Source organism: Camelus dromedarius, chromosome 9 (assembly GCF_036321535.1).
Source record: "Camelus dromedarius isolate mCamDro1 chromosome 9, mCamDro1.pat, whole genome shotgun sequence".
Taxonomy (NCBI): Eukaryota; Metazoa; Chordata; class Mammalia; order Artiodactyla; family Camelidae; genus Camelus; species Camelus dromedarius.
The window spans coordinates 37,599,251-37,611,451 of NC_087444.1; the positions used below are offsets into that span (position 1 = coordinate 37,599,251).

A 12,201-nucleotide genomic window follows, 5' to 3' on the forward strand; every position below is an offset into this window, starting at 1 on the left:
AAGCCATGGGGGCTGCATTCTTGAGTCCCAGGTACACCTGATTGAGTCCGTCATCTGGACTCATGGGCATCAGGAGCCATGAGAAGAATGTTAGGGGCAAAACCATCGAACAGCTTCATTAGATGAAACAAATTAGTAAATGAGGGGTTGCATGGCGGGGATGCTCCAGGAAGGGTTTCCTAGGACAGTGAACGCCAAGGAGTGTGTTCTGTGGAGCACCTCTCCCACGAGACATTCCTTGTGGTCAGCTAAGTTTGAGAAGGTCACTGGGCTTTCTCTTTCCTGTAAGAGCCTCACAACACACAGCACCACATTAAAGGCTCTGAAAAGTCCTGCAGGAGCAAAATCCACTTGACTTGTCTCACCCAGCATTTCCCATACTCGTTTGGCCACAAATTTTTTTAAAAAGTAACCCCATTAATATCCCTTGGAAGAACTCTGATCTACATACACTTTGGGCAGTGCTGATACAGAGAGACTGGCAAGATGACATGTCTCTTGAAGATGCTAGGGGTCTTCTGTGTTGCCCTCCCTCCATCCATCATTTCACAGCAGCCCCTGATCAGACCCCTAGAGCTCTTTGGCCAAACATCCTAGAGATTTTCTCTGCAATCTTAACTCTGTCTTTGCCTGGCCCCGAGCCATGGGAGGATGTGGGGAGGAGACTTACAGGGGCAGGGGCGTTTGAAGGACATGTAATCCTTGGAGCAGAACAGCGGAGCCAGCCTGCCCACGTGCACAGCTCCGACTCCTCGCAGGGAAGGACCCTCCGCTCACCTGCAGAGACACAAACAGGCAGGTGATGGGGGCACCCACGTGGCACCCACTGACCCGGTAGGCTGGGCACTCACATCTGTCCGCTTGGCTGTCAACCTCTGGGGAGAGGATAGTGACTTTGAGAGTATGTGCCCAGTCTGGGTGGGAGCCTGGAGGGCTCTGGTCTGTAGGGTATGGGGGTCCTGGGGCAGGGGTGGGATAAATGTGTGCGGGGGTCTCATTGGTGGGTGGAAGAGGGGAATATCTTTTCTGGATGGACCCTTGAGCATCTTATAACTGTCAGGGCTGGACGGACCCTTAAAGATCAGCTCAATATCCTCATTTCACACAAGGGGAAACTGAGACCTGGAGGGGGAGAGGGGCTAGTTCAAGGTCTCACAGCTGGCTCTGGAAGGGTGTTCATAGATGCCTAACTCAAACCATATTATTATTATTATTCCAACAATTTTAAGGGGGAGATGCTCCTTTCATTCTCATTTTAGAAACAAGGCAGCTGAGGCTCAGGTTATATAGCTGTCCAAAGTCACAGAGCTTCTAATTACAGGCTGGGACTAGAACCTGGGTATGTTTGACTGCAAAGCCCACACTGTCAGCCAGCACACTCCCCTAGAAGGCACCTAATATATTAAATTACTGATTCAGAAATAAAGACCCAGAGAATGAAAATGTCTCTTCTCCAATTCCTCCCACACTCCTCTATGAACTTCCAGGTGTGACACCTGGATGTCTGTGCAGCAAAGGAGTGCCAGGTCACTCTAACACCCATTTGCAATGGAGAAAACATTTTCCAAAAGTAACCCATCCTCCCATGCTGCTGAAGATCTGGTTCAGTCTCTCCTGGTGTGTCCCCAGGTGACAGGAGGCTGTGGGCATGGTAGAGTTAGCGGTTCTTATTTCCTAGGGAGTGTGGTCACTTGACCTGCAGACACCAAACTGCACCTTTGGATGGATGCAGAACCCAGCAGATGCTTGCAGGGGAACTGGCAGCTCTAAGCAACAGGAAAAGAGCCTGGCCCCTCCAGGTCCCAGGAGGCAGTCAGCTTCCCTGCTCTTGGATGGGAGGGAATGACATCACCGTGGACAGAACTTTTCCGTGAGAGGCAGTTCCAGCAATTCCCGCCCTTGTCTCCTCCAGGGATCCCTTATGTTATATGGTTTTTCATCCAAATGGGTCCCATGGTTTGACAGCGCCAATTGGCCAAGCTAAACTAAATTGATTTTTCTATTTAGCAAACAAATCAAATACCTATCTTTGGAGAGCCTGAGCTCAGAAGTCCAACTCCTGAGTGCTAATATCAACTCTGCCACTTCTTGGCAGTGTGACTTTGGGCAAAGCATGTCACCGCCCTGAGTTACAGTGTCTTCCTGGGGAAAGCAGAGTAAAAACCCTTGACCTGCTGTGAGGATGAGGGTTACGTACAGAAAGCCCTGGCACGAGGTGAGTGACTGCAAAATGCCCATTCTGCTGTCCAAGGGGGTGGGAGGGAGGGACCATCACTGCTGCTGACCTGAGGACCTCTCTTCAGGTGGCTTCTTCCAGCTCAGCCTTTCCTGGTGTGAACCCCAGGCTGGCCTGACACCCACTCCCAGTCCCCATGGAAACCAACCTAAGAATTCTGATGCAGGAGGTAAAGGTAGGACTGGTGTGGCAGGCTGCTTGGGGAACTGTGATTTCACACCAGAAAGTTCACAAAGAATCTCAGGGCCCGGGATCTACGCTTTCTAAAAATATGCGTGTGCACGTGTGTTTGTTTCTGCGGGTATGCCCATGTGCACTGTGGCTGCCTGTGAGTCTGGAGGGGACACAAGTGGGCTAACAGGTCATCTCTTGTGCTGCTTTCAGAGAGGTCTTTCTTAAAGGCAAAATGGATCATATCACTCCCTTGATGAAAACCCTTCCATAGCTCCCTGTGCCCTCAGGAAACTGTCCTGGCTTCTGCACCAACCGCCACGGTTACAGGGCTCTGCTCATCTCTCCAGTGAACGGGCAGAGTGTAGGGGCTGAACAAACACATGCTGAATGTACACTTCCTACAGGGCTGTCTGGGTGATGCTGACCACCCCCCTACACTTCAAGCAGTTGTCTCCAAGGTCCTGCTTTTCCTGGAGGCTCCCTGTGCCCCCTCTTTCCTCCCACTGGGCCTTGTGACTCTGAGATGAAGGCTGAGGTTTTGCAGGGTGAAGGGAGGTACGCAATGGGCCTCCCTGGGCAGGGGGCGCCAAGAACCCTTGCATAATGTATGGTTTTCCACGGTCAGTTTGGGTGTTTGGTGGACAATGTGTAAGATCCCAGGTGGCCAGGAGGCTGGTAAGGGACAGGGCAGGTTTGTCCTGGATCTGGTAGACCTTTCCATATACCGAGATGCTCTGGGCACTCAGGCATTCAGGCTCACATTCACCAAACACGTGCCACGTAATGTCCCTGACATCACCGCAACAGGTCCCTTGAAGTGGGTAACATCGTTTTCATTTCGCAGATGAGAAAACTCATAGGCTCTATGACACAACCCAACTCAGGTCACATAGAAGAGACAGAGGAAGAGCTGTGCAGGGAGGGGCGCTGTCACCCCCACCCCCTCACTGCCCCTCGGTTACTGCCAGGGACACCCCACAGAGGTTTGAAACCCAGGTCACGTCTCCCCGCGCCGGCCTCACTGGGAACCCAGCAACTGAGGCGAGGCGCGTTTCTGCCTGTGACTCATCTCCGACTGGGTTGTCTGGCTGGAAACTGGAGGGCGGGCGGGCCGGCGGGCTGCGGTACTCCAGGTTCTGAAGTGGCTGAATGGTGGGCGGCAAGTCCACGACACTCCCACTTCGCTTCGTGTCCCTGCTCCTGGAATACGTTGCGACACGAGTGTGGTTATGGGGACCGGCTCCGTACCCGTGGCGGAGGCAGCCAGGTGGCAGCGTGTTGGGGGTGGCCAGCGCATGCGCAGTACAGGCCGGCGGCCGGGAGGGTGAAGCCTCGCCGGGGTCCACGGCGGCCGCGGCAAGGCCGCGCGGTGGCTGGCCCGCCCGACCCGCCACGTCTGCGCAGCGCCTGCTCTGCCGCGGTCACGTGCTGTCAGCCTGCTGGATCTCAAGCCCCCATTTTACAGTTGGGGATCCAGAAACGAGCCTCAGAAATGGGGGTGGGGGCGGGTGTTTATGTAAGACTGGGAACCAGCTGATTTCCCCAATGCCCGAGAACATTCCTTGGCAAGTGCGGTTGAACGTCATTACAGGCATACCTTCAAGATATTGCGGTTTGGTGGTCGGTGAGGCTCCAGACCGCAGCAATAAAGTGAGTCACCCACGAATTCTGGGGTATCCTAGTGCATATAAAAGTTGTTTACATCATACTGTAGGCTAAGTAAGTATGCAGTAGCAGTTTGTCTAAAAAACAATATACACACCTTAATGAAAAAATACTTTATTGCTGAAAACCGTTAACCATCATCGGAGCCTTTCTGAGTGGTAATCTTTTTGCGATAGTAACATCAAAAAAATCACTGATCACAGATCACCACGGCAACTATAACAATGAAAAAGTTTCAAATATTGCAAGAATTGCAGAAATATTGCAAAATGTGACGCAGGAGACATGAAGTGAGCAAATGCAGTTGGGAAAATGGCACCGATAGACTTGCTTGAAGCAGGGTTGCGCCAAACCTTCACTGTGTAAAAAACACAGTATCTATAAAGCGCAATAAAAAGAGGTATGCCTGTAAATGTCCGTCACGTGACTGAATGAAGACACGAATGAACTTAGGAGTGGAGGAGAAAAGATGTGAGAGAACAGTGGCAGATCTAACCTGGTCCTCACATTAGAAAAGGGATCTAGGTGTGTGGCAGCCTCTGTAGCATGGGGGCCTTCTGTCCCCACACAATATCTGGCTACGTGTGTGCTATACTGGGATGGTCTGGAAGTGGCTGGAGGTTACTGGGTCTCCAGGTTGCCTTAATTTACGTAGAGCAGCCTCCTATTGGATCCCCACTATCACCAAAGCCCGATCTCTAAGACTTGATTTACTGTCTAACTGCATAAACCAGTCCGTTTGCAAACCACCAAATAGGTCCTGACCAAGGTTGTAGAGAAGCCTGATTCCAGGGCCCAGAAAACACCAAAGAGGGCACAGAAAAGCATTATTACAGCAGTGAAACATGGGACAAACCTCAATGTCCAATAAGAGAGGATAGGCTGAACAAATTTTGACATGCACTTACAATGGAATATTACATAGCCATGAAATCATGCTTTTAAAGAAATGCTTTTAATAACAAAGATTTCCAGTATAATGTTAAGAGGGGAAAGAAAACCTAGATAAGCTGGTTATGGAACTCTGTGTACAACATGATCCTTATTTTGTAAGGAAAAAAGGGGAACATATTCATACATAGAAGAAGATTAGGAAGGAAATAAACTAAAATATTCACAGTCATGTACTGTCTGGGCAGTGCTGGGATTTAGGAGGCTTTTTATGTTCTTTCATATTTTAATGATTTTCCAAATTTTCTACAATGAACATGTATTATTTTTATAATCTGAAAAATCATTAAAATGAGGATTTGAAAAAAACTTTTTGTGCTAATAAAATAAAGAATAATTAAGTGAATAAATCAGTGATCATTAACTTGCTGGAAGTTTTAAAAGCTAATTTAATTGCCTTTGAACATGCCACTTGTTACTGCAATGATTTAAAAAAATTACCTAGTCTCTGAACTTACTGATAAGGTGCTTTATTAACATGTTGGGAAAATAATCTCCACTTTTTAACCTTCATCACATTTTCCCTGGTGCTTGAGCAAGTCCTATTTGTTAAATTTTTGAGGGAAAAGTTTCCACCATGAACCTTAATGTTTTATTTTCAGGCAAGCTATACACTTGGTAAAAAAAAAATAATAAAAGGCCTGATGTTTGTAAAATACTATATAAGTTGCAAAGCATACTAAGTGCTGGAACCTGTTCTAGTCTCTGGGGGTATCAGAATGAGCAAAATGGTTAAAAGTCCCTGCCTTTGGGGAGTTTACATTATATTGACGGGGACAGACGATAAACAAATGAATAAGATATATAAATGTTGGGGGTGATAAGTGCTATGGAGAAAAATGGAGAGAAGAGGGATAGGGAATAAATGGGGGCTGCTCTTTTAAATCAGTTTGATACTGTTTGAATAGAAAAAAAATGAAGGTGTCTCTAAAAATCTCTAGCTTGCATACAATTAACACACAGACATACAGTGATTGAAGGTCTCCATGGAGGAAGCATTTCAACAACTAATTACATATCATCTAAGATACAGTGTGCTAATTATCAATTCTACAAACTCATAAAATTATGATGAGTCATAGTGATGTTTTAAGTTTTCTATACCTAGCCAAATTAGATAGTTCCTAACCTTTCTAAGCCTCAGTGTTCTCATCTATAAAACAGGGACAATTATAGTACCTAAATCAGAGGGCCCTTGTCAGAATCCAAAGAGAAAATGTTTATGCTTGGGAAACAGCATGTGTTCAAGGCCAGTGCATAATGCAGGAGCAGCAAGGCCACTGCGAGGGGGCCATTTGACACTGCCATGTGTTTCCTATATATTATTTCTTCAGTCCTCATAACTGTACCTGGAGGTGTGGAATATTTGTTCCTGTTTTTAAGAGGAAATTGAGGCTCTGAAAGATAAATCTCCTGCCCAAAGTCCCATGCCATAAACCCAGGGAGTCCAGCTCAAGAAGCCGTGCTCTCAGTCACAACTCTACTTTGTGCCCAGGGGCTTCAGAAGCCTTCCTGGCTTCAGTTTCTCCCTTTAGGAGGCCAAGAGCAGACTTGCCACCTTCCCGCCTGTGCTCTGAGCACTTCCAGAGCAAAGGCTTCAGGTAACAGGGCTCTCTAAGTGCGTCTGATTATTCCCCAAGACTGAAGGAGGTGCCCATACCTCCATCACGTTCCCTATTGGCTGTGTTCCAAATACTGTGAACCAAGAGACAGAAACCTATTTAGTTTCTGATTAACTCCTTTGGGAAGAAGAGGTGAAGATTATGGAAGATGCATGGCTATGACACCCTAGTGGGTGAGTTGGTGGTGAAGTGGGGGGAGGCTACAGAGGAAGAAGAGGAGAAAGCACCAAGAGAGGCAGCCCATTCTGCCTGTGTCACCAGGTCCCCACCAGGCAACGGGGGGTCAGACCCACTCCTCCCGTTCCCCCCTGTTCTGGGCAGCTGGGGCACAGGTGAGCAGGTCTAACACAGGTATCCACAAACTGGACATTTGTTTTCTTCCCAACAATGCTCCTGGTCACCTGCACCCTCCATGCTACCTCAAGGACTCTAGCATCCTCCTCCAGGCTCTGGGCCTCAATGGCTCGCTTGGCTCTGGGTCTGAAGCCTCAGCTGCACAGACCAGGCAGATCTCTTCCTGGGGACCTTCCTGCTCTGAAGTTCTAACCTCTCAGTCCGCCATGGGCTCAATTTCCTCCTCAGGGGTCATCATTTCGGGGGCCTCATGACTCAGTTGCCTGGACGAACACATCGCAGTCAGCTCAGGATCAGGGTTGGGACCCCTCAGACTTCCCACTGTCTCCTTGCCCTGGTGGCTGCTCCCACTGCTGCTTTCTGCAGCCTGTCTGAACTGTCACCACTGGACTGTCCAAGCCACCTGACTGTCTGACTGCTCCTCAGGGAAAGCAATCCTCCCCAGGCCCCCAAACCCTGGAGTGGAGGGAGATGTGATTCCCTTGCAGAGTGTAAGCGATGCATGGGGAGCCCTCCACTGGGGCAGCAGACATCAGCCAAGGGCAGAAAAAAAAAAACCAGCTGGTCTGATACAGTCTTTCCCAACCTGGATGGAGATGGAAGGTAGGGTGGGAGGGAGAGGAGAGCCACTGGGAAGCAGAGAGCCCAGGGAGGAGGGATGTCTGAGCAAGGACAGGCCCAGAGGAGAGGGTTTTGCACCCCAGTTAGATCTCAACAGGTTTGGGGGCTTCAAAGGCCTCTTTGGATGGGGGTAGGGGGTCGTGTCCCCACCACCTCAAGGGAATTCACTCTGCCTCAGCATCTACTGGTGCTGAACTTCATAAAATGACACCTGTAGTCAACCTGAATTGAGCACTGGCTGTGCCCCAAGCATGGTGTTGGCACCTCCCCCCACAAGCATCATCTCATTTAATCCTCCCAACCCACCTTCGCCACGTTTCAGACAGGGAAACTGAGGCTCAGAGAAGTTAAGTATCTTGCCTAAGGTCACACAGCTAGGAAGTCAGCCAGCCCACCCTCTGGTTCCAAAGCCTTTAAACATTGTGCTCACAACAGAATCCTGCCCACCTGTCAGCGGAGGAAACTGAGGCACAGGGAGGTGAAGTCACTTGTTCCAGTAGCCCAGTCAGGATGTTTGAGGAGAGTTAGGAGGGACATGCTCAAGGCAAGCGCCCATGGGACTGTGTGAATCAGGACCAAGGACAAAGCTCATGGAGCCCCCGCCTCTCACACCTGTCACTTGTTTCCTCTCTTTCCCAGCCAGAGGCTAGCCAGCCCCCGCTGGCACCGGGCGTGGGATCCTGAGGGCAGCCCCGGGTCCTACGCGCCGCAGCCTCAGGACCGCCTGGCCGGCCGGCCGGATGAGGAGAGAGGAAGGGCCGTGCTAGTCAGCAGGGATGGGGTGGGCACTACCCACTTCCGAGGGCGCTTGGGGAGAGGCGGCTACACCGCTTGGCGCTGCGCAGCCAGCCAGAGCAGCCGCCTCGGACTCAGCCTTGAGTCCCACTTACCGCGCCAGGAAAAGTCTGTCCCAGAGCTGGAGAAGGTGCGGTGGGGACGCCCCCTCTCCCACAGCTGGTGCTGAGACAGGCCAGCGCCGCAGGCACTGAAGCGGGGGCATGGCCCTGGTGACCTGCCCGTCGGAGGGTCAAACTTCCCGGCCCGAAGGTCGGGGGTGGGTTCTAATTTCAAACTCCACAAAGCCTGGAGCCCCTTCCCTCTTGCACCCCGGTCGAAAGTGCGTCCTAGTTTCCCCTTCTTGGGTAGGTTGTTCAGGTGTCCCCGAAACCGAGGGCGCGGGGTCGTGGAGACTGTCTACAAGGGGTAAATGTTCGTCTGGGACTCGAGTCGGGCAAGAAGCCGTGAGACCTCTCCTTCCCCGCGAACCGAGAGCGTGCACAGGGGCAGCCTCCGCCCGCGCGGGTCCCGGAGCCGGGGTCGGCGGGAGAGCGGGGATCCCGTTCGGAGCGCGCTGCGGTTCAGCGCCGGACCGCGCTGAGCGCCCTCGGGTGTGTGCGTTCGCCGGGGCCGCCGCAGAGCGCGGGGGAGGGGGCCAGGACCCCCTCGCCGCCCCTCCCCAGCGCCGCCCCCGGCCCCACGCCCCTTACTCGGCTTGGCTGCCTCGCTCCGCTCCGTGCGCCGCACTGCCGGCTCCAGCTTCGGCTCCAGCTCGGGTTCCCCCTCTGGCTCCGCTCCCGCTCCCGCTCCGGATCCCGCTCGGATGCCGCTAGCGCTCGGGCTCGGGCTCGGGCGTCGCGGGGGGCGCGCCGCTCCGCCTCGGCCTGCTCGGCGCGCAGGGGCGGGGCGGGGCGGGGCGGGGCCCGGCCGAGCCGACCAGATGCCCGCGATACCCGGCCGAGGAGGCGGCGGCGGTGGCGGCGGCCTCCCGGCCCCGGCCCTGCCCTGCCGCAGCCCCGCCCCGCCGCCCTCCGGCCCCGCACCGCCGCCCACGCCACGGCCGCCCGCTCCGGCCGCCCTGCGCCGTGGCTCCGGGGCCTCAGCAGCGCTGGGCCGCCGCCCGGGTCATTCCTGAGCCGGGGGGACGCGGGGGAGGGGGAGGGAGCAGCCGCGCCCCTCTGCGCACAGCCAGCCCGACACCCATGCAGCGGCAGGCGGGGCGGCGCGGCCAGGAGGCCGAGAGATGCTGGGAGGCCAGCGCGCCAGCCAGACGTGTGAGGACAGCGTGTGTAGAGAATGACATACAGACAGGCGGGAGCCAGATGGACAGACACACAGACATGTGCAGAGAAGGGTAGACAGACGGTATGTGCAGGGAAGGACAGCCAGACATGTTGGTCAGAAACAATCCTGACCAGTAGGGCAGGGGACCCCTGTCACGGCCACTGGGAGGGGCAGACAAGCCTGGGAGGGCCTTCTGCTCCCAGTTGCCAGCCGGTGAGTTCTGGGGTGTGAGAGATGTCAGCTAGGCCCGGCTGAAGCCTTCCCCTCCCGAGCGACCAACTCGTCTATTTCCTTACCCCCTCGCTTAACCCAATGCCCTCTGTATTCCCTATCCCCAAACCTCAGGCACAGAGCTCGGCCCTGGAAGACACATGCCTGCCCCAACGAGTGCCTGGCTCACGGAGGGGCTCCTGGCTTTCAGGAACTGCTCTGTCCCCGCTCTACTTTGGGGCCTCGGACAAGCCCAGTCCATACCCTAGACCTCTCTTTCTTCATTACAATAGAGTTGTTTTTTGCACCCTTGCTAGTGTGGTGCTCTCCAGTTATTTGTGGAATCATTTATTTAATCTCCCCTACTTAACTGGGAGCCCCAGGAGGGAGACCCTTGGGGGCCTGCACTAGTATTCACTGTAAATTTGATGAATGAATTGATGAAATACTTTGTTGATATTTCTCCTAACCTCATTTTGTGGATGGCAGCTAGTAAGTGGTTCTCAAAAATAAACAACGAGCCGCACATGTTGATGATAACCCTTGGGGAAGGTGAGGGGCCATGGGGATAGCATAGGAGAGTAGCGAGGCAGCCATTGGCACTGCGAGGAGAGTGTGGTCAGAGTGAGCTCTGGTGGGGAAGACAAACCTCACTCCATGCCACTGCTGCCAGTCACCATGCCTCAAGCTTCCCTGGGTGGGTGCAGAGGGACCTGCATGATCTAGAGCCCTGGTGGGTCAGGACGCTTCCTAGCCTCCTTTGGTAACTGCTCATTCTGGGCTCTGCCTCCTGCACCATCTACACCATCCCCCTTCCAATCCCAGACCATGGGAGGCGGTGGGACCCAGGCTGAGGGATTCCAGCTTCATCTGGGGCTGTTATAGGGGCATATGTGCTATGTAGGGCATGGAGCCAGAAGAAGGGGAAACATCTCTCAGAGCCCTAAGAAATGGGACACGAGAGGTCCTTTGTCCAACCCCAGACACTTATTTTATGGATGAACAAATAAAAGACTAGCGGAAGGAGGCGACAGGCCAGGGCCAGAGAGTAAGATTGGAGGCGCTATGACTCCCAGGCCAGGGCTGTACCTGCTGCCTAACCTTACTAAAGGTGGCCTTGACCTTCCTGAGAGACACCTGCTGATCCGTGCAGGGTGGGTATTCTGGTGGTTGAGTGGTATTACTTGTAATCTGTCCCCTATGACAAGACTGTTTCTGTATTTTGTGGGGGCCTTGTGAAAGGCTCTAGCCCTAAAGAGTTCATACCCTTCCTCCCTCCACTTGAGCACCAGTGGTCTGGCAAATCTGGCTTGTTCTTCACACTGGAACCCAGGACTGCTTTCCACTGGGCATAGTTGTATTGAGTCTAGCTCGGGGGGGTTGGCTTATGTCCATTTGCCTATCTATCCATCCACAAATAAATATTAGTGTGGGACACTGGAGAAACATCAAAAGGTGAAAAAAGAACACAAAAAATGGTCACTGTTAATGTTGAGGTTTCCTTTTCTTTGTTTATCTCACAGCTCTCCAAGTGTCCTTCATGGAGTCAGCTTGCTAATTGCCCCTCCTCTTCGATGTCACCCTTTTAATGGCTGCTGAGCATTGCATCACACGGTTGTATTTTATTTAATCAATCCTCTATTGCTAGGTGTTCAGTTCCCAGTTTTTCCCAGTGAACCTCCTCATGGGTAAGTTTGTGCATGTCTGTGCCTGTTCTTGATTTCAATGGGTATGTCCGTACATTTTTGAGGCTTTCTTCTGTTTGGGGTCAGACTTGCAGGAGGGGCATTTCCTCTGCAGCAGGGAAGCACAGTGGTGTTTCGGGTCTTCTAGACCAAGAGCAGGGTGGGGAGGCTGGAGGGAGGAGCCTGTGGGAAGTCATGCAGTGTCATCTCAGGACACTGAGGTGTCCCGAAAGAGTCCTCAGGTGCCAGGCTGTGGGGACTTGCCCTAGAGTGTGCTCTGTGTTACGCCTGTCACTCGTAGGGTATGGCCAACTTACCAGTTCTATTACTGTGGGGAATCTTCTGATACTAAGGGTGGAGTAGGGAGGGGAGAGGCTGTCAGGATGGCCTGGGGTCTGGGTGAGACATCTGTCTAAGGAAGGTTACCTCTTGCTAGTATAACCCTTATACAGAATTATGTCAAAAGCATCTCCCCAGCCTTGAATTCTGTTACAAAGCGCCCGGCTCTCCAGATTGCCTTGGTTTTGGGGGTGGGGCGCACACCATGTCCTAAAAAGAGAATGAGATGATGGGGGAAGCTTATCCCACCGGCTTTTCAAAGGTTTTTCCTCTTTCCCTCTGA

The 12,201-nt window shown here is 52.7% G+C and overlaps 1 protein-coding gene across 2 annotated transcripts in view; it reads right to left on the reverse strand.

The window, feature by feature from the left end:
* The window catches only part of BEAN1 (brain expressed associated with NEDD4 1), a 33,747-nt gene extending 24,499 nt beyond the window's left edge, over positions 1-9,248 (reverse strand). For both annotated transcript variants that reach the window (XM_064489098.1, XM_031458328.2), the window contains exons 1-2: positions 9,111-9,248; positions 671-777 (exon numbers count right to left, since the gene is read on the reverse strand). In XM_064489098.1, coding sequence (XP_064345168.1) covers positions 671-695 — 25 coding nt within the window. In that variant the 5' untranslated portion in view covers positions 696-777; positions 9,111-9,248. The remainder of the gene's footprint in view (positions 1-670; positions 778-9,110) is intronic.
* Between the last annotated feature and the right edge of the window lie 2,953 nt (positions 9,249-12,201).